At 46.3% G+C, this 25,597-nt stretch overlaps 1 protein-coding gene and 1 non-coding gene across 7 annotated transcripts in view; both read left to right on the top strand.

Annotated features, from left to right (window-relative positions):
- The window catches only part of Dnmbp (dynamin binding protein), a 93,418-nt gene that overhangs the window by 58,802 nt on the left and 9,019 nt on the right, over positions 1–25,597 (top strand). For 3 of the 6 annotated variants that reach the window (XM_006527351.4, XM_006527350.4, XM_006527352.4), the window contains 8 exons: positions 6,411–6,604; positions 7,174–7,273; positions 11,122–11,269; positions 11,825–11,842; positions 12,427–12,626; positions 13,774–13,904; positions 14,738–14,842; positions 24,801–24,929. In XM_006527351.4, coding sequence (XP_006527414.1) covers positions 6,411–6,604; positions 7,174–7,273; positions 11,122–11,269; positions 11,825–11,842; positions 12,427–12,626; positions 13,774–13,904; positions 14,738–14,842; positions 24,801–24,929 — 1,025 coding nt within the window. Of the gene's footprint in view, positions 1–1,613; positions 1,819–2,582; positions 2,669–6,410; positions 6,605–7,173; positions 7,304–11,121; positions 11,270–11,824; positions 11,843–12,426; positions 12,627–13,773; positions 13,905–14,737; positions 14,843–24,800; positions 24,930–25,597 lie in introns of those variants that run through there. The other 3 variants (XM_006527354.3, NM_001306088.1, NM_028029.4) reach the window with 3 other exon arrangements.
- Positions 24,080–24,186, top strand: Gm24400. The gene has a single exon (XR_003952971.1). It is a non-coding gene; the product is annotated as a U6 spliceosomal RNA (small nuclear RNA).

The following is a 25,597-nucleotide window of genomic DNA, read 5'->3' as shown; positions in this document are numbered from 1 at the left end:
AAGTCTGTTTGAACTGTCTGAAGGTAGGGTTTAAGGTCCTGGGTTCAAGTTCTAGTACTTCTATAAATAAATAAACAAAAAGCCTTCTAAAAGTAAGAACTGGAGAAAATGTATCTACTGTCCATGTTTCTCTTTGCTGGTCTTTTAGGTTTTAAAATGAAAGGCCTCTCCTTTCACCCCTTCTCCCACATGGTATCTGTTGTAATCTCTGGAATGTTAGTGAATATTCACTCTGCTCCAGATCAGATTTTATCTGATGGATTTACAGTTTGCTTTACTAGACAGACTTTACAGTTTGAGTTTACTAGACAGGCACTTGATCACAGCCTCTGTACCAAGTGCATCACTGCGCAGTTGTGCCGGCTGACTTGGGGCTGTGAGGACTGTATAGAATTCGACTTAAAAACTGCCCTCCTTCATCCTTAGCCGTCAGACGGCAACCAAAACCCAAAGGTGGCGTCGTCTAGGTCCCAACTGGCAGAAAAAGCAGCAGCTGTAAAACCAAGGCAGCCAGCCCACCAGGAGCCCTCCCAGTTCTGAGCTGGCTACTCCATTTCTCTACCATCAGCCATCAGTAATAACAGTCACGGTGGTGGCGGGGCTGTTGGAGGTGGCAGGCAGCTGTAGCAGTGTTTGCCATGGCTCCTAAGCACCATATAAATATGTTTAAATAAATTTTAAAAACTCAAAGTTGCTCCTTCAAGGATGGAGGGAAGCAGTGGCTCACCCAGCAGCCTGGGGAGGCGGGTACTTGTCAGTTCTGGGAGGGGCCACTGAAGGCAGTGTCTTAGCTGCTTAGAGTTTCACCTTACAGTGAAACTGACTTCTTGGAACATCACTTTGTTAGGTTTTGTTTGCTTTGTTTTCCCCCTAACAACTCATTAAGCCCTTTTGTAACGCCACAAAAATCTCTGCTGGATGCTGGTGGTGTAACTCGGTTGGTGGAATGCTAGCTAGTGATGCACCAGGCCCTGGGTTCCAGCCCCAATATTCAGCAAAATTTCAAAAGTACCTTGGATTCAGTTGCTCATTGCTCTCAACTTCCCCGAGGCAGACTCGATGATGAAATTGATATGTTCCGCCTTCCAGAACGTTCTCTGAATACTTACATTTTATTTGCGTGTATTTAGAAATATGTGGCAATGTTTTTCTTTCATACTCGCCCCCACCCCACACCTGCACTTTTCCCTCTTCATTTGTTCACAGAATGGCACATTGGAGGTTTCTTCTCCCAAGATTCCTTTAAAGTGTGAATGTTTATAATATGTGAAGGGGCTCCAGGTGCCAATCACCCTAGTTCTAGATTCTGACTGCCCTAACTAACACCTGCGCACCTGAAACCTGTTGGCCCCCTTAGGGTAGCACCTACAGCAGAGGCGGGGGGGGGGGGGTGTCCCCTTGCCAAGACCAGGGCAGAGTGAAGGCATCACCTGGGCAGACAGTGCTGCCTAGATGTTTATTACTCCAGGGAAATGACAGCTTCCCCAATCGAAGTTTAGCAGATGGCTGAAAAGGCAAGAACTAATAGCAGGAATTTCCAGGGCTTTAGGACTAAGCGAAAGCGACCGGCAAGGAAAGGGTTGCGCGCAGGCGCGGGGCTTGGTCCAGCCGGGATGGAGTCCGGCTCCATCCTTTACCACCAGCCCCGCGGCAGTGCCTGCGTGCCTGGGGCGATTCAGAGGGAAATTCGGGAAGCCGGGGGATGGGCCGACCCTGTTTGGTGGGCCTTGGCGGGGCTAAGGCGCTTTCTGGGTGCTGGGAAAGTTCGGCTCCTCTGTTGATCCTCGCACGTTGGCGCGCGGGGCCTCGGGGCTGCAGGTATGGTGGGGAGCCCGGTGCTGAGAGCGTGGCGTGGGACCCGGGGCGAGGGCGGGCGCGCTGGGCTTCCCCTCCCGCGCACAGCAGACCTCTCTCTTGGCAAGGAAACAGGCCCTGGTTTTGCATCTGACTTTGTCAGTTGGACGCGGCTATGGGTCCACCCGCTGGTGGAAATGAATCTGGGGGTAGAGGCCTGACCAGTAAAGAACTGGCTTTTGTTGGGGGTGGGGGGAGTGGCGGGAAGCGGAGCAACCATCCCCAAATCCTGCAAATACTTTGTTTGCCTTGCTTATAATCACTAAATTCGTACAGTCAGCTGCAGCCCCTGAACACCTGTAAGAAGAAAGTGGCCCGCACGAGTTACTTTTTGGTAGGCTGATGGGGAACCTCACTTTTCTCGGTGTGCTTGCTCATTTTCAGATTTTGTTCCAATAGGAAAGTAGGGGTTTTGAACCAATGCCCAGGGCATTTTTCTAGTTTATGTACCTCTGGTGCTGCCGGCAGTGTCTCACCCACCGTGGGAAAAAGACTACCTTTTGTTGAGTTACCGTGTTTAATTCCCCCCAAGGACTCAGCAAAACAGGTGTTCTTCTCGTTTTACAGACGAGGAATTTGCCCAGAGGTGAACCTTTGTGGGGCTCCCACGGTAAGGGAGAGCCTGTCACCGCTGCAGCTAGTTGAAAGTGAAGTGCCTTCTCACTTGGTTTTTCGAATACTGAATTTTTTTTTTTGTTGTTGTTCGTTCATGTTTTGGTGTTGATCAGTGTCCGGCCTCCAGCGTCCTAGGCTAGAGCACTACCCCGGAGAGGTACTCCCAACCCCTATGGTATATCGAACTTTTTCATAGCAGGTATGTGGGTTAAAGGGATCGGAGTTTTACATTTGGAGTGATTTCAGTGCAGACATTTTTGTCGGGAGAGTGGATATCAGTGGAGCGGGAAGGTCTCTGGGGATTTGTTAAAAATCAGATTCCTGAGTCCCATCCAGCTTTGCTGAGTCAGATTCTCAGGGGGTTACCAAGGAAACTGCAGGCTTGCAGACAGTATTCTTTTATATTATTAAATAACGGGGTTTGGATTTTCTTGGTTTTGTTTGTTTGTTTGTTTGTTTCTTTCTTTGTTGTCTTGAGTAGCCAAGGGCCTGTCTGGGGGGGGGGGGGGGAAGCATTTTGGAAGTTTGGAGACAAATGTGTCATTACCATTACAGAAGTTGGAAGAAAAAAATGGCTAGGATACAGTTTTCTCACTTTTAATATAAATAAAATCTGACTCTCCTAGTGTGGCTGCCTGCTTTTGGTCGATGAGTAATAGATCTTTGATTCCCAGGAGAGAAAGTTTCCGGGGGAGGGCTAAAGACTTGAAGAAGAAAGGCCCCCACCCTGCCTGCTCCACCTGTGAGCCCAGGCAAGGGTGCAGTTAAAGTGGCCCTGGATTCAAGGCATAGCATTTGGACTTAATCTTTTTAGGATATTCCTAGAGCTGGTGTTTCTGCAGAATCTTGGACAAGCCAGTCAGTCTCCCCAGTCTTAGGTTTTTAATTTGTGAAGTAGGAATGTTAACTATCACAAACCCTAAAGCTTTGGCATATTACGTGAGTTCGGGGATATACTTTGTAAGTTAGCTCCCATGTGGTTGGAATTGGTAAGTGTTCTCTTGGGAGTTTTAGAGTCTGGTGTTAGTGAGTTTCTCTTGTCAGTTTGCCACTAACAAGATCTAAGCTACTTGGGAATAAGAAGAACCTGTCACTTTGAATCTGGGTGCTGTCAGCCTATGCCTTTGAAAAGGATCTCTGTGAGTTCGAGGCCAGCCTGGTACGCAAATCCGAGTTCCAGCACAACCAAGGCCACACAGAAAAACCTCAAAAAAAACCCAAAAACCAAACAACAACAAGCCAAAAACAAAAAACTAAACCAAAAGCCTAGACAAGTACCACAAAGTCTGGCCACAAAGAGAATTTAAAACAAGCAATTTAGTTTAAAGGATTTTCTTGCAAGGCTGGCGGTAAGAAAGCACCTGTCTATCCTGGGCCAGTCCCTGGGCTCCGTTCCCAGCACAGCAATAAACAGGCTGTGTGTACGGTGCAGCTGATTTCTGAACGAAACCTTAGACTGTGGTGGATGAGAAGGATGTGTGAAATGTTGCCACGCGTCGTGACATAAAGTTCAAGCAAGATACTAGCTATTGTTGGCTGTTGTTTTTAAATGTATTGAATAATACAATTTATAGAAAGATTGTCGTGGTACCAGGAACTCCCTGTGCACTCATGGTTGGTCGGCTGGTTTTCCCAGGCAGGGTTTCTCTGTGTAGCTCTAATTGCCCTGGAACTCACTCTGTAGAGTGGCCTCCAACTCAGAGATTCACCTGTATCTGCCTCCTGAGCGAGTGCTGGAGTTAAAGGTGTGTGCCCTCACTGCCTGGCTTCCCCGTGCGCTGTTAAGTTTAACATCTTCATCCTTTCTCTCTCTAGTTTTTTCTAAGAGTTTATTGCGTGCATTATGTGCCTGGTAGGGGTAAAACTCAGGGCCTGGCACAAGCAAACTATCAGCAGTAAGAGTGGGTATTTATTGTGAGACCAGAAAGGGGCCGCTCCTGCAGGAGATTTTACCTTGATCTAGTCACTTATCTAATCTACAGCCGCTCTCCAGCCCTGCCCAACGCTGGGTTTAGAACTTTTCTTCTTCGACACAGCAGGGACTGGCCAGTCATAGTTGAACACTGTCCTCGGAATTCCTTTTCCCATGACAGTGACCTTTTGAAGAATATACATTCTCAATTTGAGTTTGATGTTTCCTCAAGACTCATTTCAGAACCAACATTTGTGACTGGGATACTGCAGAAGGGGTGTGTGATGTTTCCAGGCCTATTTGGAAGCCATATTTGCCCCTTACTGGTGACCCTGATTTTGATTCCTGGGTCAAGGTATCCTTTCTCAGCTGTGTAGGCATGTTTTGTTGTTGTTTGTTTTGTTTTTGGAATGAACATGTAATGTATAATAATGTAAAACTATGCAAATATCCTGATCACCTCAATACCACCATTATTACCAGCATCATCAACTGATGAGTTGGGTATGTTTGTTTGTTTGTTTGGTTGGTTGGTTAGTTTTGGCCTGAAATTCTCTGGCTGGGGTCAGAGGCAGGCATACCACACCTATCCTCTACTGGTAATTTGCTTGAAAAGATGCTCTTAAAAAAAAAAAATCTTGTCATTTTTCTGGATCTTGCAGTTTGACTTCCACTCAGAGAGAGACTTCTTCCCTGTCATGTGTGCTAAGGGTGTGGGCTCCCAGTTCCTGTTTGATTCACTGGATTATAATGCATTGGAGCTGACTTAATTTTGATACTGAAGTTGTCCTGGTTGGGCAGGCTGCCCTTCCCTGGCTGCCTTGTCTTTGTTAAGATCTCCCTCTCCCCCTCCCCCTGTGCCTCTGCCAGGACCTCCTTGCTTGGCAATGCAAGATGTCTCCCGCCCCCATTTGTAAACACTGACATTCCTAACTTCTTAGGATTAGGGGCAGCAGAAAAGATTTTTGGAGAATCCAGTCTGCTGAAAAGCCAGCCGCATGTACTGTTTCTGTGGCTTTGAATTGTGCCCAGACAGCATACTGTATTGACTTAGCAAATTTGTCAATTTTTAAATCAGTCTTAGAATGTGAAGGAAACTCGGCGGAGACCACTCCACAGCCATCTTCTGTTTGTTTTTATTTCAGTTTCTTAAATGACCAAACGTTTTCTCATTTCTTTATGCGCCTTCTCCTATGCATCCAAGTACCAGGAGCTGTAAGTGCTAATGAGAAGAATTGTTTTTCTTCTTCAGGAAACATCCCGTTATGGCTAGCCCTGGGTAGACTGGAACTTGCTCTCTAGACCGGGCTGTCCTTCAGGCTCCCAGAGATCTCCCTCCCCCCAAGTTGGCACTGTTATGTGTTCCTCATAATATTTCTTTTTTTTTAAATATTAAGTTGTTCTGCCTGTAATAATTTTCTCATATTGCTTAAAACATTTTATCACATTTATTTATGTGCTTTGTGTGTGCATGTGTGTGGCAAGCATGTGCCACAGTAGCAAGCATGTAGAGTTCTGAAGACAACATAAGGGAGTCAGGTCTCTCCCTTCTACCCTGTGGATCCCAAGGAAGAAACTCCGGGCCTCAGGCTTAGCAGCAAGTGGGTTTACCTGTCGAGCCATCTCACTGCCCCAGATTAATATTCCTAACGTGCTGTATCAATGTCCTCACTCCCCAGCTTGGTAGCTTTGCTGCAGAGCCTATAGAGCAGGTTTTATATCTGATTAAATAAAATCAGTTCTCGATAAGGCTGGTCTTCCTTTCGACTTTACAGACAGCTAGCAGGCCGCGCATTGTTAGGTGGTCAAGCTTCTCTCGAGGACAAGATGAAAAGGATCCTGCATACTTGGGAGGATATCCCTGTGGAGAGAGTTTGCAGAGTGTTTACAGTGTTTACAGTGGACGCTTGATCTCCTGGCTGTCCTCTGTAGGGAAAGCCCCGGCCCACCTAGAACACTGCTTCCTGGTTCAAAGTGCTGGAGAGCCCTCCTTTCACACAGCTGCTGACCGTCCTCCTTCCCCTTCCAGACATGACGCTCCTCTCTTCCCAGTCTTCATCCCTGGCGGCCCCCTTTGGGTCTGTGTCCACTGAAAACCCAGAGCAGAGGATGCTGGAGAAGAGAGCCAAGGTGGTGGCGGAGCTTTTGCAGACGGAGAGAGACTACATCCGGGATCTGGAGATGTGCATTGAGAGGGTCATGGTGCCCCTGCAGCAGGCACAGGTAGGAGATGGGAGGCAGCCCGACCCTTTACACCCGAAGTGTTGGGGTTGGAATGAGGCTGTCTTCTACTGCAGTACCATAATTACAGACTGAGCGGCTCAGTGGTAAGGGAATAAAGAACCACAGAAAGCGAGGACAGACTTACCTTGGCACAGTTTCAGGTTTTGGCCTGTGGTTGGTTGGCGCTGCTGCATTTGAACCTGTGGCGCTGCGAATCGCAGCAGTGCGGTATAGAACAGAGCCGCTCCATCCTGGCAACCGGAAGCTGAGTGAGAAGGGGCGGGGCCTCAGCTAGCTCCTTAGAGATGTGCTTTCCTCCAAGTAGTCCCCATCTGCTGAAAGACCCATTTCCTGGTAACCCCAGGTCTTTAACACGTGAACTCTAGGGGGACACTCTGGAGCCAGACTACAACTTAGGGACAAAGGATGACACTAGAGATGGTTCTGGATGCCTTTGTTCTAGAAACAAGGCAGAAGTTAGGCAGATGACCTTGGAGAGATGTTCCTAATGTGAGTGATGTCATTAACTTCATCTCCCTGCATCTTGACGCTCTGTTCCTCTCGCTCAGGTACCAAACGTTGATTTTGAAGGACTTTTTGGAAATATGCAAACAGTGATTAAAGTCTCAAAGCAATTGTTGGCGGCCTTGGAAATCAGCGATGCTGTAGGTATGAGCTCATGCGATTGTTTGGTCCCAGGTATGGTGGAAGAAGGGGGCCCTTCCGAGGTGATATAATAGGGAAATGACATTTTACCTGGTGCAAAGGTTGCGACCTCCCTGTTTTCTCTTTTACCTCAGTCAGCTTTGATGTTGCTATCAACACAGTATGATGTTTTCAGACAGGAGGGTTATGAAATCAACTTAGTGGGCCACAGTCACTATTTTTCAATAAGATAAATAGAAAATATCAGAATACACTATAGTGATGGTATTTTTTTTAAAAAAGAAACTTATATTTCAATTCTGTATATGTGTCTCCCAGGTAGTGATTTACAATGTATTTGTTGCTAAGATGTTGCACACACCTGTAGACACAGGTGGTATCAGCAGGAAGATCAGAAGTTCAAGGTTATCTTAAGCTACATAGCAAGTCTGAGGGCAGTCTGATCTACATGAGACCCTGTTTCAAAATTTTAAATCTTTTTGTGGATAATTTATAAAAAATATTCAAAGGACATTCATATCATTGTTATAACTTAGGGTTCTTATCCATTTCCTATTGCCCCATGGAAGTGGACACTTAGCAACTTTGAGCAGTAAACATACATTTCACAGGCCCTGTGGGTAGGGACTAGAAGTGGCTAAGATGAACGGCCCTAGCTTAGTATTCCTTTGGGACTGGAGCCGGACTGTTGGCCTGGCCTGCTGTCTTCTGGGTCTCGGGCTCCTTTCCTTGTCATGGGAGCCTCTCTGTGGACTCTGCACAAAATGGATGGGTCCAGAGTCACCAGAAGGAGCCAAGCGTGGGAGAACACCTGGGACGGCCTGAGCTCAGACGTGGCCCTCTGTCCCTTCTGCCATATTCTGTCAGGATGTCATGATGGGGACGTACTGTGATACTGCTGTTTTAGTGGAGACAGACAAGCCCTTCACAGTTGTAGCTGCCCCGTTAAACTCAACAGCATCTAGCAAAGGGGACCCTATGCCATTTTAGCTGGTCATGGGGTGCATACCTGAAGTCCTAGCACTGGGAGGACTGGAGCCCGCAGTCTACATAGAGAGTTTCAGGTTGGCCAGAATTACATAGCAAGGCCCTGTCTCAAACAGAAAAAAGAAAGTCTTTTAAGTTTGCAGACCTTTTCCAGAACTCTATTTGGTTTCTCTTTGTTGTTGCCTGGTGGTAGTTGCTATGCCCATGTCTAAACTGACTGCTAGAAAGAGTGTGGGGTCATGCTGCCACCTGATTCCTAAGGGGCCATCAAAGCAGAGTCAAAGACTTGCCTTCCTCAAGGCATGGGGGAAAGGCCGTGGGCTGAAACCAGTGCATGGGCGGCCTGCCTGGATCTCAGAGATTCCCACCAACACCCCTTCGAAGCTTAGGTGGTCTAACAGACAATGGGGAGGAAGTTTGGCCATGGTAACAAGGCTCATAATTCACAGGCCTGCCATTTGGACCCAGGTTCCTATGGTTAAACTGAGTCACATGGAGTACAGTGTATGCTGGCTTGGCACCGTTATTATTGTTGAGCAATTAGAAAGCAAAGCCTGGTGCCTTGGTCATCTGGAGGTGAGGAGGAAACACATGTCGGAGTCATGGCGACCCAGCTTGGACTCAACAATAAGACACGAAGGAAGGCTGCTGTGTAAGATCATGCAGTGCGTTTGACGTACCTGCAGGTGCTTGGTTGAAATTAGGAAAGAATCGAGAGACTTAGCTGATTAATTAGTCCTTTTCCTTCCATTTTGGGTTATGTTTGGGCCCTCGGGTGGCCCTGCTTAGCAAGTGTCACCAGAGTGAGCCCCCATTCTGTTCCCACTTACGTCAGATTTGGCTTAGGTACCAGCTGGTGTTTGGGACTTGAGGGGCTGCACTCTTAGAAGATGGGTAGTGGGAGCATGGGGTGATGCGGATAGACACAGGGCTCAGATGACCTCCTAGTCAAGAGGGTGCCCATACAGCATCGCCTCAGACTGTGGAAAGTCTTCCCCTTCTTGGCTGCGTCCCAGTGAGGGCAGTGAGCGTGCCTTTTGTGAACTGGAGAGTTTAAGTTCTTGCAAGAGGGGGCTTTGCTTTAAAGTTTATGAGGGTTGATTCTGGTGTGAGGTGTTTTTGTCTCCTAGAACTTTCCAGGTAAGGATGTCATACTGTTAGTGACAGGTGTTGGTCCTACAAGGTGCTTGAGTGGACACCTCGGCTGGTGTTAGTCTAAGAGCTACATCAGCCCAGTGGGGACTTAGAGTAGCCCAGCCCCCTTCTGCACGGTAGCGCCTGTGTTCCAGTGTAGTTCTTCCTTTCATCCTTTAAGTCAAACAAGAAGTTAGATGGCAGGCTCAGATATACTGAAGGTGTTATGGGAAAGTCGTATATGGCCTTAGGAACAGAAAGGCTCAGATGCAGGCAGGAGGTTTAGCCTTATGAAGAGGGGCAGAGATGGTGGTAGTGATGTGAAAGCGGGCCAGGAGCATGAGAGCATCGCAGCTCCAGCAGCAGACTGCCTTAAGGCCAACCTTCAAGATGGCCTCAAGGCCAAGTCCTCAGTAGGTAATAAGTGGACAAGAGATTGAGCATCCCATGAGGGGAGAGTCTGGGAGGTTACGAAAGGTAAGTTAAAGTGTTGTGAATCCATTAGCAAATTATACAGAGAAGGGGTGAAGCGAAGGAATACTTCTAATAAGGCAGAGAGTTGAGGCTGCTCTCACCTGTGGGCTGGAGAGATGGCGACACAGTTAAGAAAGGACACCCGCTGTTCATCTCCTAGCATTCATGCGAGATGGCTTACAACTGCCTGTAACTCCAGCTCCAGGGGATCTGACTTCGTCTTCTGTCCTTTGTCAGAACCAGAAGATGCACACACATAAATAAAATTAATAAACCATTGTGTAGAAACTTACTTAGGGGTCAGTGCTATGCCTGACTGGCTGTAAACCAAGTTAGCCTATGAATAGATTGTTTATAGTCGTGAATCTTGATAGAAAAGGTTACATATTCACTTCCTCATTCATTTATTTCCAGCTGAAATTTAGCATTCACTTTAAGTGTGACTGTAGGGAGGAAACAGTAACCTGAGATTTTGTCACTGACATCCGTTCATGTCACGTCAGACTGTTTCATGTACCTTTAGTTTCGATTCCACTCAGCCAGACATAAATGCTGGTTCTCGTTGCTCACCTCTGTCACAGTGAACGTGTGGCAGGCAGAACTTGCTTCTGTAGAGAGGACCTGGGTTTGGTTCCCAGCATCTACATGGTGACTCACAACTGTCTATAACTCCAGTTTCAGATGATCCAATGCCCTCTTCTGACATCCATGGGCACCAGGCACACACATGGTGCACATACATACATGCAGCCAAACATGAGTTAAGAAAATTTGTTTTCAAATCCCAAAAGAAGCAAAGCACCATTGCATTGCAGATTAAAGTAGCATGGTAGATCATTGCACCCTTGTGTTACCACAGAGTTAGAAACCACTGCTCTGGAGGGATTTCTTCCTCTTGTGTCTGTGTTCCTGGAGAGTAGAGAACAAGAGGGTCATGTGGCCTGGTCACATGACGACTTGGAGAGTGTTTGCAGAATGCTATCCTCTGCCTTCACAAAGAGGGCTGGAAGCTGTGTCAAGGCAGAGTTTGTAAATCCATGTTCTAAAAAAGAAATACCTGGGTGACAGTCCTCTCGCTCGTGGCTTGAGTAACTTATAGTTTAAGCTATCGCAGGGGTATTTATTAATTTGATGGCTTGTCTTATTGTTCCCTGTAGCAGTCAGACTTGAATGGCCATACCATTTGTTGATATACTCTGTATTTAGGATACCGTGAGTAGTGCTGACGTTAATGTATGTTTGTGTGTGCTCCAAAGGACCCGTGTTTCTTGACCACCGAGACGAGCTTGAGGGAACGTACAGGGTTTACTGCCAGAACCACGATGAAGCCATCTCCCTGCTGGAAATGTATGAGAAGGACGAGAAGACCCAGAAGCACCTTCAGGACTACCTGGCAGATCTCAAGTAGGAGATGGGATGGTCTCCCCGCTGCATGGCTCCCACAGATATCCCCTGTGTTTATGTCTTCTTGTGATATCTGCTTGCCAACATCACTTTACACATAAGGGATTCATTATTATGTGTCCAGTGCTTGCTCGTTTCCATTCTGTAATGGAAATCTTAGGTGACTTCCCAATTGTGTCCCTTGTAGAGTAAGCCAGGGGTAGTGTGACACGTGCCTCTAGTTTCAGCACCAGGAGGCTGAGGCAGGACTGCAGTGAGTTCAAGTCCAGCACGGTCTACACAGTGAGTTTCAGGCCAGCCCACACTGTATAGTGAGACCTTGTTGGAAGGAAGGAGGGAAGGAGGGAAGGAACCATATTTGTCTCAAACTGAGTCAGCTATTTTTAGGTACAAAGCAACCAGGAAGATGGTGGCTCACTGTCTAATTGGTGTCCACAGTTTTCTTCTGTCCCGTGTGGCTTTTGTCTGTGCAGTGGGCTTGTTGTGATAACGGTGAGAAGATGATGCTTTCTCTAATGCACTCTTTCTTTTCCCCCTCACGCTTCCACCCTGCAGGAGCCTGTACCACGAATGGTAAGTCCCTCCGCCGGGTGCCGGGTGCACACACCGTTTAGTTGGTGAATTTCTCCCTTAGAAGCCCTTAGAAGGCCTCTTTCATTTCTTTATAGACAGAAATCTAGGCCTACTTTGCCATTTTCTTCATAGCATTTACCAATACCAAATACCACTTTGTATTTAATTTGCTTACTGCTTGTTTTCTTCCCATCACAAGGGTATCTTTTGGTTGCCGTTGAGCACCTATAATAGTGCTTAATAATTATCAGGTGCCCAGGAAATACAGCCACACACCACGGAGCAACTTCTCAGTCAGTGGTTAGCTACCTCTATGACAGTGGTTCTCAAAGCTCATACCCCTGGGGTCACCGTGGCTGCCTCACTGTGTGTAGTGCATTCTGTGTGATCAGTACAGCATTGTCACCCAACATCAAATGTCTCAGGGCACAGCCATTACTGTGCGGTACAGGACTGTATTTGTTGAATGAATGAAACGCAGATGCAGAGTCAAAGACCAAGCTGTCTTTAGGGATAGCGGGTGATGCCCAGAGACGCCTTGGCGTTGGCCGATGACTGGAGTCCTCTTCTGCTTGCTTTCCCAGGGGATGCACCAATTACATCAACCTGGGCTCCTTCCTCATCAAGCCCGTACAGAGAATAATGCGTTACCCGCTGCTGCTGATGGAGTTGCTGAATTCCACCCCAGAATCCCACCCGGATAAAGTGCCTTTAACCAACGCGGTCCTCGCCGTCAAGGAGATCAATGTTAACATTAATGAGTACAAGCGTCGGAAGGATCTGGGTAAGAAAGGCGCAATTACTGTAAAGGAGGTTTCCCGGTTGAAGAATTATTTCCCAAAAGCTAGACCAGGCAGGGCCTGGTGTGGTGGGGCCGGGGTGAGAGACGGGGCAGTGATAAGGAGCATCACTCTGCACAGTTGGACACAAGGCATGGATGGCTAAGCAGTAAGCAGTGGGGCAGAAAACGCATCTGTGGGAGGTGTGTAGGTGGACTGGGCCGTGATACCCTCAGGGTCTTCCCCTCATCACCACCTATGCCCGGTGACCTGCTCTCTGCTGTGAGCCCCTCATCTCCCCCAAGCCCTGGGCAGTCAGCTAACAGATGCCCACTCACTACCCCATAGAGTGAGCTGGATTGCCTCATTCTCTCCTGCGCCATCTCTCACTGAGTGAACGCTCAGCAGGCAGAGCTTGGAGGTTGCACCGAGTCAGGTTCTGTAGAGCGGCAGCCTGGCCTGCAGTGGGCTGGAGTCTACAAGAAACCAACACTCCCTGCCTCCCCCTCTGTCATGTCATCACAGTGAGGAGTGGCGCTGTGGCTCTTGGACCTCTCTGCCATGGGGGCTCTTCCTTTAGGTTTGGCCTCCTGATATAATGTCCTCTTCCACACTGGCAGGGTGTCCTTTCTGCTCCACATCACCATTCCCACCGACTGCAGTCTCCAGAGTTTTCTGTGAATATGCTCAAAGTATGGCACTGGCTGTACTGTGTGAGAGTGTTGTACACAAATATCTCATTTTATACACAGCCATCATATGCTAACCTTAGGTGACTCAAAGTAGTAGATGCTCGGAGAGACAAAGTGGCTTTTATAAAGCCAAGACTTGATTAGTGACAGACCTGAGCATCGAACTCAGACATCCCCCAGCCCCAGCCTTCAGGCTCTGCTGCCTTTCCTCCTATCCTCAGCCCCTTCCCTGACCACCAGTCACTCTGCCGGGGGGAGCCATGCCTCTGAGCCGACTGGCTCTTCAGACTAATCCTTGGTTCAGTTATAAGTTACTGAGGACAAGCACTCGTCGCTGTTTGGGTTAACGTCCCTTTTGGTTCCGATTTAGAGAAGCCTCGCGTCTCTGGGTTGTTAGGCTCATTGAGCTCTGGTGTGGGGGAGGAGCTGTCTTGACCAGAGGCCTTGGCTTGCATCCTAGTGCTTAAGTACCGCAAAGGGGATGAAGATAGCCTGATGGAAAAGATCTCCAAGCTGAACATACACTCCATCATCAAGAAGTCCAGCCGCGTTAGCAGCCACCTCAAACACCTCACTGGCTTCGCTCCGCAGGTGAGCCCTTCGCTGGCAGGCCCAGTCTATCTTTGACAGCTCTCCAGGGCCCTGGAGGGCAGCTGTTGGCATGGGTTGGCATGGGACCCTTCTTGGTGCCTCCTCTGGTTTTGCCCGTTAGTGGAGACAGGGCCCTGCAGCTACCAAGCTGCGTATAATCTGCACAGAGGCAAATTAAGAGGCGAGCTGGGCCAGCATACAAAAGTTACTGTGGTCTTCATACCACTAAGACACTTATGATCTGTTTGGGGAACCTGATCCACAATGCAGACATATTAATCTCGAAGGGATTTAAAAGATCATCTAAATGGATGCCTGATGCTACAAAGAGGAAACCATGAAAGTAGGAGACTGAGCAATTTGAACCGCAGCTTGGCGGTTGGAGACCTGGAAGTCTCCACAGGTCATCCTGTATGCCACATACAGATGGTAACAGCACGGAGGGCACACGGCAGAAGGGACTCACTTGCCACGGCCCGCACTTTGTTTCTGAACACTGTCACACTGTTGTTAAACAGCCAGTGAAAGTTCATCTGACCCTTTGTGGAGGGGATGGGAGAGGGGCCACCAGGCTGGAGCAAGGATAAGGGAAGGACCTGGTGGGCGATGGAGCAGTGGCAGGAATGCAGAGGGTGACAACCCTTCCAGGACATGGGACTGTGAGCTCAGTTTGGAAGTAGGTGGGTCCACGTGTGTCTGAGAATTCAGAGTCACAGAGGCAGGTCCCAAACTCAGCTCGGTGTGATTCAGGGAAGCTGCTGGTTTACCGTTTGGGTCGGGGGTCTGCTGAGCGGAAGGCCGGAGTCTCTAAAAGCACTTCTCCTCTTGAACAGCTAAAAGATGAAGTATTTGAAGAGACAGAAAAGAACTTCCGGATGCAGGAGAGATTGATTAAATCTTTTATCCGAGACCTGTCCCTCTACCTCCAGCATATACGGGTGAGTGTCGCCATCGCTGTGGTTAGGGACAGTCTTCTGCCATTTACTTGCTCACCCAGGACATTGTTTAATGAAAGCAGTCTGGACTGAAATGAAGGCTTTTCCACCGGGTACTTTTTATTATTATCTTATTGAGTTATTCACTAGTTAGAACATTCTAAAAGATAAGCACTTTATTTTTTTTGTTGTTGTTGTTGAAAATAGAGTTTTTCCCCTATATGATATATTCTGATTATGGGTTCCCCTCTGTCTACTCCTCCTGGTTTTTCCTCCCTCCCTCCCCTCCCATCTGAATCCACCCTTTCTGTCTTCATTAGACAACAATAGACACCTAAGGGATAAAAATAAAATAAGATAAAACCAGACAAATCAAAATTGGACAAAACAGACAAAAAGAAAAGTCACAAGAAACTGAGATAAAAAGAAATACTTGTTTGCACATTCAGGAATCCTATAAAAATGCGAAATCTGTAGGGCTTAAAATAATATTAACAACAACAATAATAAAGCCAGGAAGTAGTGGTGCATGCCTTTAATCTCAGCAGTGGGAGGCAGAGGCAGGCAGACCTCTGTGAGTTTGAGGCCAGCCTGGTCTACAGAGCAAATTCCAGGACAGAAACCTTGTCTCAAAACACCAAAAATAAATAAATAAATAAGAATAAACAAATAACTAAAAAGTAAAACCAAAAATTAAAGTTATTTTTTTTAAAAAGCCCTTTCCTGACATTATAAGACTAGGACCCTCCAAAGATGCTACTTAGCATCCACTGCTGAGACTCCTTGGGAGAGAACTAGTTTCCATTTGTCCATGGTCATCATCTGGGGATAGCTTCTGGGTGAGGGACGGGCCGTGTGTGCATTTCTTTAGGGTCCCGTCTGGTTCAGACCCCATGTAGCTCACAGGACCTGATTCACAGTGAGGCACGCTGCCTCCATCTCTGTGAGCTCATGTGTGCTCCGGTCCTGTTTCGAGCGCCTTGTTTCCTTTTTCTCTTCCCACCTCCTCTTCCTCAGGGTCCCTGATCCTTGAGGGGAGGGTCAGGGCTGGGTGATCTGAGGTCTCTCACTCTGCATAATGTCTGGCTGTGGCTCTCTATTTGTTTCCACCTGCTGCATGAGGAAGTGTCTCTGATGGCGGCTGAGCAAGGCACTGATCTATGAGTATGGCAGAATGTCATTAGGTGTCATTTGATTGCCATGTTCCTTTTGTAGAAGAGTAGTATTTGATTTTCCCCTAAATCCCCGCCTGTCTGTCTAGTCTTGGTTCTTGGTCACCCAAGCAGCACCAGGTATGGGTTCTAACTCATGGAGTGGGCTGTAGATCAGATACTGGTTGGTTACTCTCACAAGCTTTGTGCTACCATTGTACAAGGGTGTCTTTCATGCAGGAGACCATGGGCCAGAGAGTTTGTAGCTGGGTTGGTACTTAGGTTTCTCTCTTGGTAGCATGCAGGGGACCTTCCAAGAACACAGGCACCAGCTTGACACCCCCCACCCCCATGCTCAATGAGTTGTGTAGATGTTATTTTCAACATAAGGTCTTGCCACCAGTTTGTGGAGAGCCTTTTCTTTTCTTTTTAAAGATTTATTTATTTATTATATGTAAGTACACTGTAGCTGTCTTCAGACACTCCAGAAGAGGGCATCAGATCTTGTTACAGATGGTTGTGAGCCACCATGTGGTTGCTGGGATTTGAACTCTGGACCTTCGGAAGAGCAGTCGGGTGCTCTTACCCACTGAGCCATCTCACCAGCCCGTGGAGAGCCTTTTCAACAGCCTGGGTTGTTTAGAGGATACCATGGGACGCCTTTGGCCAACAACGCAAATAAATGCAACCCCTTCCCGGGACTGAGGCTTTATTTGGTAATGAGAGATGTCCAGCTGGGGCTCTGTTTTCCCTGTCATTTGGTGACTTCACTCCGATTGCCTTCATTATACATACATAGTTTAGGAAGCTTATACTGTATTAGGTTTGTGTATGACCCCTCAAATGACCCTTAGTTTTAGCCTTCCCTCTCTTTGTTCCTCCCTTTCCCTCCATGTTTGATCTTCCCATCCCAGCCCATCCCATTATCCCCCTCCACTACCCCCCACCCCTGCGCTCTATCCATAACTTTTCTATTCTATTCCCCTTCCCAGGAAGATCTGTCCCCCTCCCCAGTCCCATCCCCTCCACCTGACCTCTGTGGTTCTCCACGTTGAGCTTGTTTATCTGACTTGACAGCTAACATCCACGTATAAGCAAACCCCATACTTGTCTTTCTGGGTCTGGCTTACCTCACTCAGGATGTTTTTCTACTTCCATCCATTCACCTGTGAATTTCATGATTTCATTTTTTTTTTTTAAACAGCAGAGTAATATTCCACTGTGTAGGGAACCACATTTTCCTTATCCACTCATGCATTGGTTGACATCCGGGTTGTTTCCCGTCTCTGGCTGTTATGAATAGAGCAGCAGTGGACATGTCCTGTGGTAGGATGAAGTGTCCTCTGTGTGTGTGCCCTAGACTGGCATAGCGGGATTTATGTCCACCTTTCTGAGGAACTGCCACAGTGATTTCCATAATGACGATGAGTTTACATTCCCACCAGCAATGGATGAGTGTTCCCCTCACCCCACACTCTCGCCAGTGTGAGCTGTCATTTGTTTTATGGGTATTGACATTCTGACTGACATAAGATGAAATCCCAAAGTGGTTTTGATTTGCATTTCCCTGATGGCTAAGGATGTTGAACATCTCTTTAAGTGCTTCTCAGCCATTTGAGTTTCCTCTTTTGAGAATTCTGTTTTGTCTGTCCCCTGTTTTTAAATTGGGTTTTTTGTTTTCTTCATACCCAGTTTCCTGAGTTCTGTATATATTTTGGATGTCAGCCCTTTATCAGATGTGTAGTTGGAAAATATATTTTCCTATTCTGCAGGCTGCAGCTCTGTCTTAACGATGCTGTGCAGAAGCATCTCTGTTTCTTGAAATCCCATTTATTGTTTAGTGTCTGTGATAATGATACTCAGTTCAGAACGTCTTCTCTTGTGCCAGAGTTCAAGACTATCCCCCACTTTCTCTTCTCTCAGATCAGTGTTTCTGCTCTCATGTTGAAGTCTTTGGTCCATTTGGACTTGAGTTTTGTACAGAATGAGAAGTGTGGATCTCTCTGCAGTCTTCATTGGACCAGCATCTTTGGTTGAAAATGCTGTCTTTTTTCCAGTGTGTATTTCTGGCTTCTTTATCAAAAATCAGGAGTCCATTGATGTGTGGATATATGTCTGGGTCTTCAATTTGATTCCATTGATCACATGTCTGTTTTTGTGCCAATAGTATGATGTTTTTATTTTTAAAGCTCTGTACTATTACTTGAAATTGGGAATGGTGATACAACCAGAAGTTCTTTGATTAGTCAGGATTGTTTTAGTTGAAAATTGACCTTTCAGGATCTGTAAAGAATTATGTTAGAATTTGATGGGGATTGTGTTGAATCTGTAGAGTGGTGGGGTGGCCATTTTTATTATGTTAATCCTACTGGTCATGAGCATGGGGGATCTTTCCATCTCCTGTTATCTTCTTCCTTTTCTGTCTTCAGTGTCTTAAAGGTTTTAGTCTTACAAGTCTTTCACTTGCTTGGTTAGTTTTACCCCAAAATATTTTCTATTTTTTGAGACTCTTGTGAAGGGTGGTGTTTCCTGAGTTTCTTCTCAGTCTGCTTGTTATTTGTATATAGGAGGGCTACTGATTTTTGTGAGTTAATTTTATATTCTGCCACTTCACTGAGACTATTTATCAGTTGTAGGAGTTTCCCAGTGGAATTTTTAGTGTCGTTTATGTATCTGTCATAACATCTGCATATAAAGATACTTTGACTTCTCTTTCTATTTGTATCCTGTTGATCTCTTCCCGTTGTTTTATTGCTCTAGTTAAGATCTCAAGCACTCTATTAAGTGGGTATGGAGAGAGTGGGCAACCCTGTCTTGTTCCTGATTTTAGTATAATTGCTTTGAGCTTCTCTCCATTTAAGTTGATGTTGACAGCGGGCTTGATACAAACTGCCTTTATTATGTCGAGGTATGTTCCCCGAATGCCTAATCTCTCCAGGATTTGTATCATGAAGGGTGTTGGGCTTTGTCAAAGGCCTTTTCTCCATCTGGTGAGATGACCGTGTGGTTTTTGTCTTGTAGTTCATTTACATGGTCGATTACTTTTATCAATTGACATGTGTTGCTCCATCCTTGCATTTCTGGGTTGAAGCTTACTTGATCATGGTCGATGATCTTTTTGATGTGTTCTTGGAGTCTATCTGCAAGTATTTTATTGAGAATTTTTGCATCTATGTTCATAAGGGAAATTAGTCTGTAATTGAGCTTTTTTTTTGATCAGGTTTAGGTATCAGAGGAACTAGACGTATAAGACAAATTAGGGCAATGTTTATTCTGTTTGTATTTTGTGGAATAATTTGCGGGAGTGTTGGCATTAACTCTTCTTTGAAAGTCTGGTAGAATTCTGCACTAAAATCATATGGCCCTGGGCTCATCTTGGTTGGGAGACTTTTAAAGACTGCTGCTTTCTATTTCACTAGAGCGTGTTGGTTTTTGAAATTGTGTGTCTGATCTTAGGTTGACTTTGGTAAGTGATGTTTCAAGAAAATTATCCTTTTTTTTTTCCGCCCCCAGATTTTTGATTTGGTGACATTCAGGCATGTCCTTATGATTCTCTGGGTTTCCTCGGTGTCTGTTTTATGCCCCTTGTTCACTTCTAATTTTGTTAAGTTGGATGGTCTCCCTCTGCCTTTAGTTCATCTGGATAAGTAAGTGCTTGGCAGTCTTACTGATTCTCAAAGAACCAACTCTGGTTTTTATTGATTCTTCGTTTGTTTGTTTTGTTGTCATTTCTATTTTATCCATTTTAGACCTGAGTTTAATTATTTCTTGACATCTGTTCTTTCTATGATTTTTTTTTTTAATGTAGGCACTTAGTGCTATGACTCTGCCTCTTAGAACTAACACCTTCATTATGTCCCTGAGTTCAGGTAAGCTGTGTTTTCAGTTTCATTCAATTCTAGATAGCTTTTCTTTCTTAGTTTCCCGTCTTGACCCATTTCTCATCCAGTAGGGAGTAGTTCATCTCAGTTGATAAGCTTTCTGTTGTTTCTGTGGAGGCTGACGTCCAGCTTCGATCCATGGTGGTCAGATAAGATGCAGGATATCATTTCAACGTTCTTGCAACTGTTGAGACTTGCTTTATGTCTGAATATGTGCTCAGTTTAGGAGAAAGCTCGTGATGTGCTAAAGAACAAGGCATATTCTTCTGTGTTTCAGTGAAATGTTCTGTAGATGTCTCTTTGGTCCATTTGGTTTATAACGTATGTGAGCTCCAGTATTTCTCTGTTCAGTTTTTTTGGGGATGTCCTTTCCATTGCTGAGAGTTGGATATTGACGTCTCCCACTGTCTGAGTGTGAGTGTCGGTATGTGATTTAAGCTGTAGTAGTGTTTGTCCCTTTTGTGAAATTGAGTGTCCTTGTGTTTGGTACACAGGTGTTAAGAATTGCAGTGTCCTCTCGTTGGATTTTTCCTTTCAGCATGCAGGGCCCTTCCCTAACTCTTCTGATTAGTTTTCGTTTAGAGTCTATTTTTGTCAGATATAAAACGGCTACACCTAGGTCCATTTGCTTGGAATCTCTCTTCATCCTTTTACCCAGTGGTAATGTTTGCCCTTGATGTTGAGATGTGTTTCCTGGCTGCTGCAGAAGGCTAGATCCTGGCTTTGCATTCATTCTGTCAGTCTGTGCCTTTTTATTGGGGAATTGAGACCACTGGTGTTGAGAGTTACCAGTGCGCAGTGTTTGTTGATTCCTGTTATTTTGTTCTCGTGTGTTTCCCCCTGCCCTTTGTTTTGCTGGCCTGAGATTGTTTATTCCTTGTGTTTTCTCGGGTGGGATTAGCCTCTTCAGGTTGAAGGTTTCCATCTAGCACCTTCTGTAGGATTGTGTTTATGGATATTAGTGCTTGTATTTGGTTTTGGGAAGTGTTTCTACATCTATTGTGATTGAACGTTTTGCTGCATACAGTAGTCTGGGCTGGGATCTGTGGGATCTCTTAGAATTTGTAGAACATCTGTCCAGGCCCTTCTGACTTTTACAAGTCAAGTATTGCTGGGTAGTGATGGCTTACACCATTGCTCCCAGCACTTGGGAAGCAGAGTCAGAGGCAGGTGGATTTCTGAGTTTGAGGCTAGCCTAGTATTCAGAGTGAGCTCTGGGATAGCCAGGGCTACACAGAGAAACCATGTCTTGAAAAACTGAGGCAGGAGGTTGGCGGGGAGCAGTCAGGCGTTGTTCTAATAGGTCAGCCTTTGTATTACTTGTTTGTTTGTTTGTTTTCCTTGCAGCTTTTAATGTTCTATCTTTGTTCTGTACACTCAGTGTTTTGATTATTATGTGCAGAGGGGAATTTTGTTTCTGGTCCAATGTATTTGGCATTCTGTATGCTTCTTGTACCTTGATAGACATCTCCTCCTTTAGGGTAGGAAATTTTCTATGATTTTGTTGCAAATATTTTCTGTACCTTTGCCCTGGGTTTCATCTCTTTCCTCTAGACCTATTATTCTTGTGTTTGGTCTTTCACCCTGTCCCAGATTTTCTGGATGTTTTATGCCTGGAGTCTTAGATTTAACATTGTCTTTGACCGAGGTATCCATTCTTCTGTCTTGTCTTCAGTGCCTGAGAACCTTCTGTACTCTGCTGCTGAGCCCTGCCTGAGGTTCCTGTTGAGTAGTTATTTTTTTATGTGCACATTTCCCTTGGTTTGAGTTTTCTTTATTGATTCCACTTTCAGGTCTTGAACTGTTTGGACCCTTTCCTTCCACCATTTGCTTTCATAGATTCAAGGGGTTCATTCACTTTCACTTTAAAGACTTCTATCCCATCCATAAGGCTGTTTTAAAGTCATTGTCTGCGCTTCAGCTATGGTGCCCTTTCCCAGGGCCTGCTCTAGTCAACTGGCTGGGCTCTGCTGGAAACACATTGGCCTGGCTGTTATTGTGATTTTAAATTGGCATCTATAGACGTCTGAGTTTGGGGAGATTGTAATTCTAGGTGTTTATATCTAGTCTTCCCTTTGATAGGTGGGTGTCGTTCCCCCCAACCACCACCACCTAGTTTCTCTTGCCTTTTCTGGTTTTTAGGAGAGTGTGGTGGCTCTGGGTTGCCTGGTAGCAAATGCTCCTAGGGTTCTGCCAGGTGTGATTTAGGGAATGGGAATGGACTGAAGGGCCAGGAAAGAGAGCAGAGCATTCCATCAGGATCTGCCTAATCCCCTGGAGCTGGCGCCTACTGTAAGGAGAGGCCACAGCAGGTAGTCTGCTGTGGAGCTGGGGATGAGACAAGGGATTAGATGTGGTGGAGGAGGGAGTGAGATCTAAAGCACACATACCTACCTCAGTGGCCTACTTCCTTCTCAGGCAGGCTTAGCTGGTAGGTACCCAGGGAATGCCTGCTGGAGGTGGGGGCTGGGATACAGGGATGGATGAAGGGAGGATGGAAGGTGGAGATCTTCAGAGGTCCCTGCTGAGGTGTTTGAGAAGGGTTTCCTGTAGCCCAGGCTAGTCTCAACCCCCTGTGTATTGTAAGATGGCCTTAACCTGTCTTTTTCCTTAAGTCTTACTTTATTATTTGTGTATCTGGGGGCAGGGGGCAGTATGTGCACACATACATGTGGGTCTGACCTTAGTCCTCCAAAGAGCAGCAAGTGCTCTGAACCATAGAGCATCTCTCCAGGCCTGGCCTTGAACTTCTGATTGTCCTGCCTCCATCTTCTGAGTGTTGGGATTTCAGGTGTGAGCCACCATGACCCTTGATTGGTTGCACTGTTGGGACCATAAGATCCTTAAGGGTATAGGAGAGGCCAAAGGGCACCAGGTGGGCTCAGGTCATTGCTGTTCTCTCTGAATTCTCTTGATTTACTAGAATGCCATGTGTAGGCACTGCAAGGTGTCTGCTGTGTCCTCATTATAAGTGAATATGATGTTATATAAGAGAACCAAGGGCACGCTGAGGGGTGGTCTCCTAGCACCGAGGAGGCTGAGACAGGGGGATTGCCGTGGATTTGATGTCAGATGAGACTGTCTCCAAAAAATTTAAGTAAAAAATGACAAGGGGGTAAGGCATGATACTGACAGCCATTCCACAGGTGGGTCCATGTAGCTCTGACCACTGGCAGCACAGGTTAGGCAATAATGCTTGGGACACTTGTGTCACAGACATAAAAGTGAATGGCCCTTCCTAACTACAGTTAGGGGACCCAGAGAGGCCGCAGCACATATGCAGCTGCTCACTGGCTGCACACCAGCTGCATACATTGCACACAGCTGGTACTCAGGGATTTTACGGTGTTTCTGTTTGTTCCTTTGAGGTAAAAATCTCATGTAGTCCAGACTGGCCTCAAATTCACTCCATAGCCAAGGATAACCAAGACCCTCCCACCTCTCTCTTGAATGCTGGGATTATAGTCTTGCACCACCATACTCTAAACACAGAATTAAAAAGCATTCACTTTTACATTATGCAATCTCCGCTAGAGAAGAGTTAGGAGACTCGGCAGTTTATCCTGCTGACAACGTGTAGGCTTTTATAAATACATGGGACTCCCTGTATGGTTATGATTTTAAGTAAAATACCTAAAAATATTATAAACTATTAGTGTGTGAGACACAGATGCATTTTGCTATGGGGGTTTTTGTTGGCTCTTGGAATATACTCATGGAGAATTTATGCATTGGGTTTCATTTGCATTAATATCAAAACAGTAGGCATTCCCTAAACTTAAAAATGTCAGTCACCTTGTCAAATAGACAAAAAAAAAAAAAAAAAAAAGAAAGAAACCTAGCTCAGGACTCAGAAACAGATGCAGAGTCAGGGTCTCTCCTGTGCAGTTCGCTTCGCTAGCATGAAGTGCTATACGATAACTGAGCCAGCAAACACAACTTGCTGCGCTCTTGGAGCTCACTCTCAGTGGGCGTGGTTAAGGGGACAAGAGTGAGTCACATCATTTGTTCTAGTGGTGGGAAGCCACCAGGGGAGCCAGAGTCCTTGCAGGAAGCAGGAGGGTTTGTCCTGAGGGAGGTTGAAGCAGTTGCCTGAGGGAAGGAGTGGGTGAGTTAGGACTTGAGCGGGGAGCTGATTGCTCATTGGCTGTCCAGAGATCATCTGGTTCTGAGTTAGTTCACTTATTAGTGAATAAAGGAACTGTTGGGTGCTTGGTTGGACAGTTTGGTACTTAAAATCGGGACAGTACAGAAAAGATTAGCACGGCTCCTGCTCACAGATGACATACAAATTCATGATGCCTTCCATGTTAAAAAGAGAAAAACTCTTTCAGGTTCATGCTCTGCTGAAGAATTTAAGTTTGGTTCCCAACCACAGGCAGAGCTCACAGTCTGTAACTCCTGCTCCAGGGGATGTGATGTCCCTTCTGGCCTCTACAAGTGCCCACAATTACACAGACAATCTCTCTCCCAATCTTTCTCCCAATCTCAATCAATCTCTCTCTCTCTCTCTCTCTCTTTCTCTCTCTCTCTCTCTCTCTCTCTCTCTCTCGGGTTTCTCTGTGTAGCTCTGGCTGACCTGAAACTTACTCTAACTGTGTAGACCAGGCTGGCCTAGAACTCAGAGATCTGCTTGCTTCTGCCTCCTGAGTCCTGGGACTAAAGGGTATGCGCCATCACCACCACCATCCAGGGTATTAAAAAACAATGTCAAACTGATAAATTCACCAGGTTTCTGTAGTTCTACAGTTCTTTTTTTCTGTGCCCCATGCATCATTTATAAAGGCATGCTTGTTTCCGAGTGGAAAGACTGCCCAAGACGGGGGAATTTGCTTGGTAGGATAATCAGCACAGGCTGCTGCACAGGGCGACTGGCAAAGACCAGGAAGCTCTTTGTATTTTCACTCGTGTCTTCTTCATGGGCTCCAGGAATCTGCATGTGTGAAGGTGGTGGCAGCCATGAGCATATGGGATCTGTGCATGGAGAGGGGACATCATGACCTGGAGCAGTTCGAGAAGGTGCATCGCTACATCAGTGACCAGCTCTTCACACGGTTTGTAAGTGACATTGTCTGCCGCCCCCTCCACCCCCCCTTCAAGGCTTGGCTCCCTTCCCAGGGACCTCTCATAGGGCAGCTCTCACAGAAGTCCCTTCCGCAGAGGCAGAGGCATCAGGTTTTGAGAAAGTGCTAAAGGCCACATTGCATAGAAACTCCAAAGGGCGGTAGGGCTACACAATTGTGTGGCTTATGGCTTGTTAGAGCCCCTTTGCAGGAGTGCCCACAGGGGGAAACTTTCTCCAGCTTCAACAGGAAATCCCTTTCATAATATGTCACTACAGCTGACAAAGGGCTTGAGGACCTAAGAAGATCCGTGCCCAGTACTCTTGTTAGACAATACCAGGTGTGGTGGCACTCTCTTGTCCTCATTACCGGGGAGGTAGGGACAGGTAGCTTGCTTGGCCAGCCATCCGAGCTTATTAGTGTATTTCAGGACAGCAAGAGCTCCTGAAGCGCGACACCAGTGGTGTCTTCCAGCATCCGAACGCACATGCTCCATGCTCCTGCACACATCAGGAAATACATACGATATGGATTACCTATTTATGTTTTTATGTGTGTAGTGGCATATAGTCAATGTCCATGTCTGTCTTCTAGGAGGAATAAGAGAAAAATGCCCTGTGAAAGGTACAAGTGGGCTTTAGCATGCAGTAATCACTGATCAGC

Source organism: Mus musculus, chromosome 19 (genome assembly GCF_000001635.26).
Source record: "Mus musculus strain C57BL/6J chromosome 19, GRCm38.p6 C57BL/6J".
In the NCBI taxonomy this organism is placed as follows: Eukaryota; Metazoa; Chordata; class Mammalia; order Rodentia; family Muridae; genus Mus; species Mus musculus.
The sequence above is the reverse complement of the archived record's forward strand: the minus strand, read 5'-3'. Positions and strand labels throughout refer to the sequence as shown.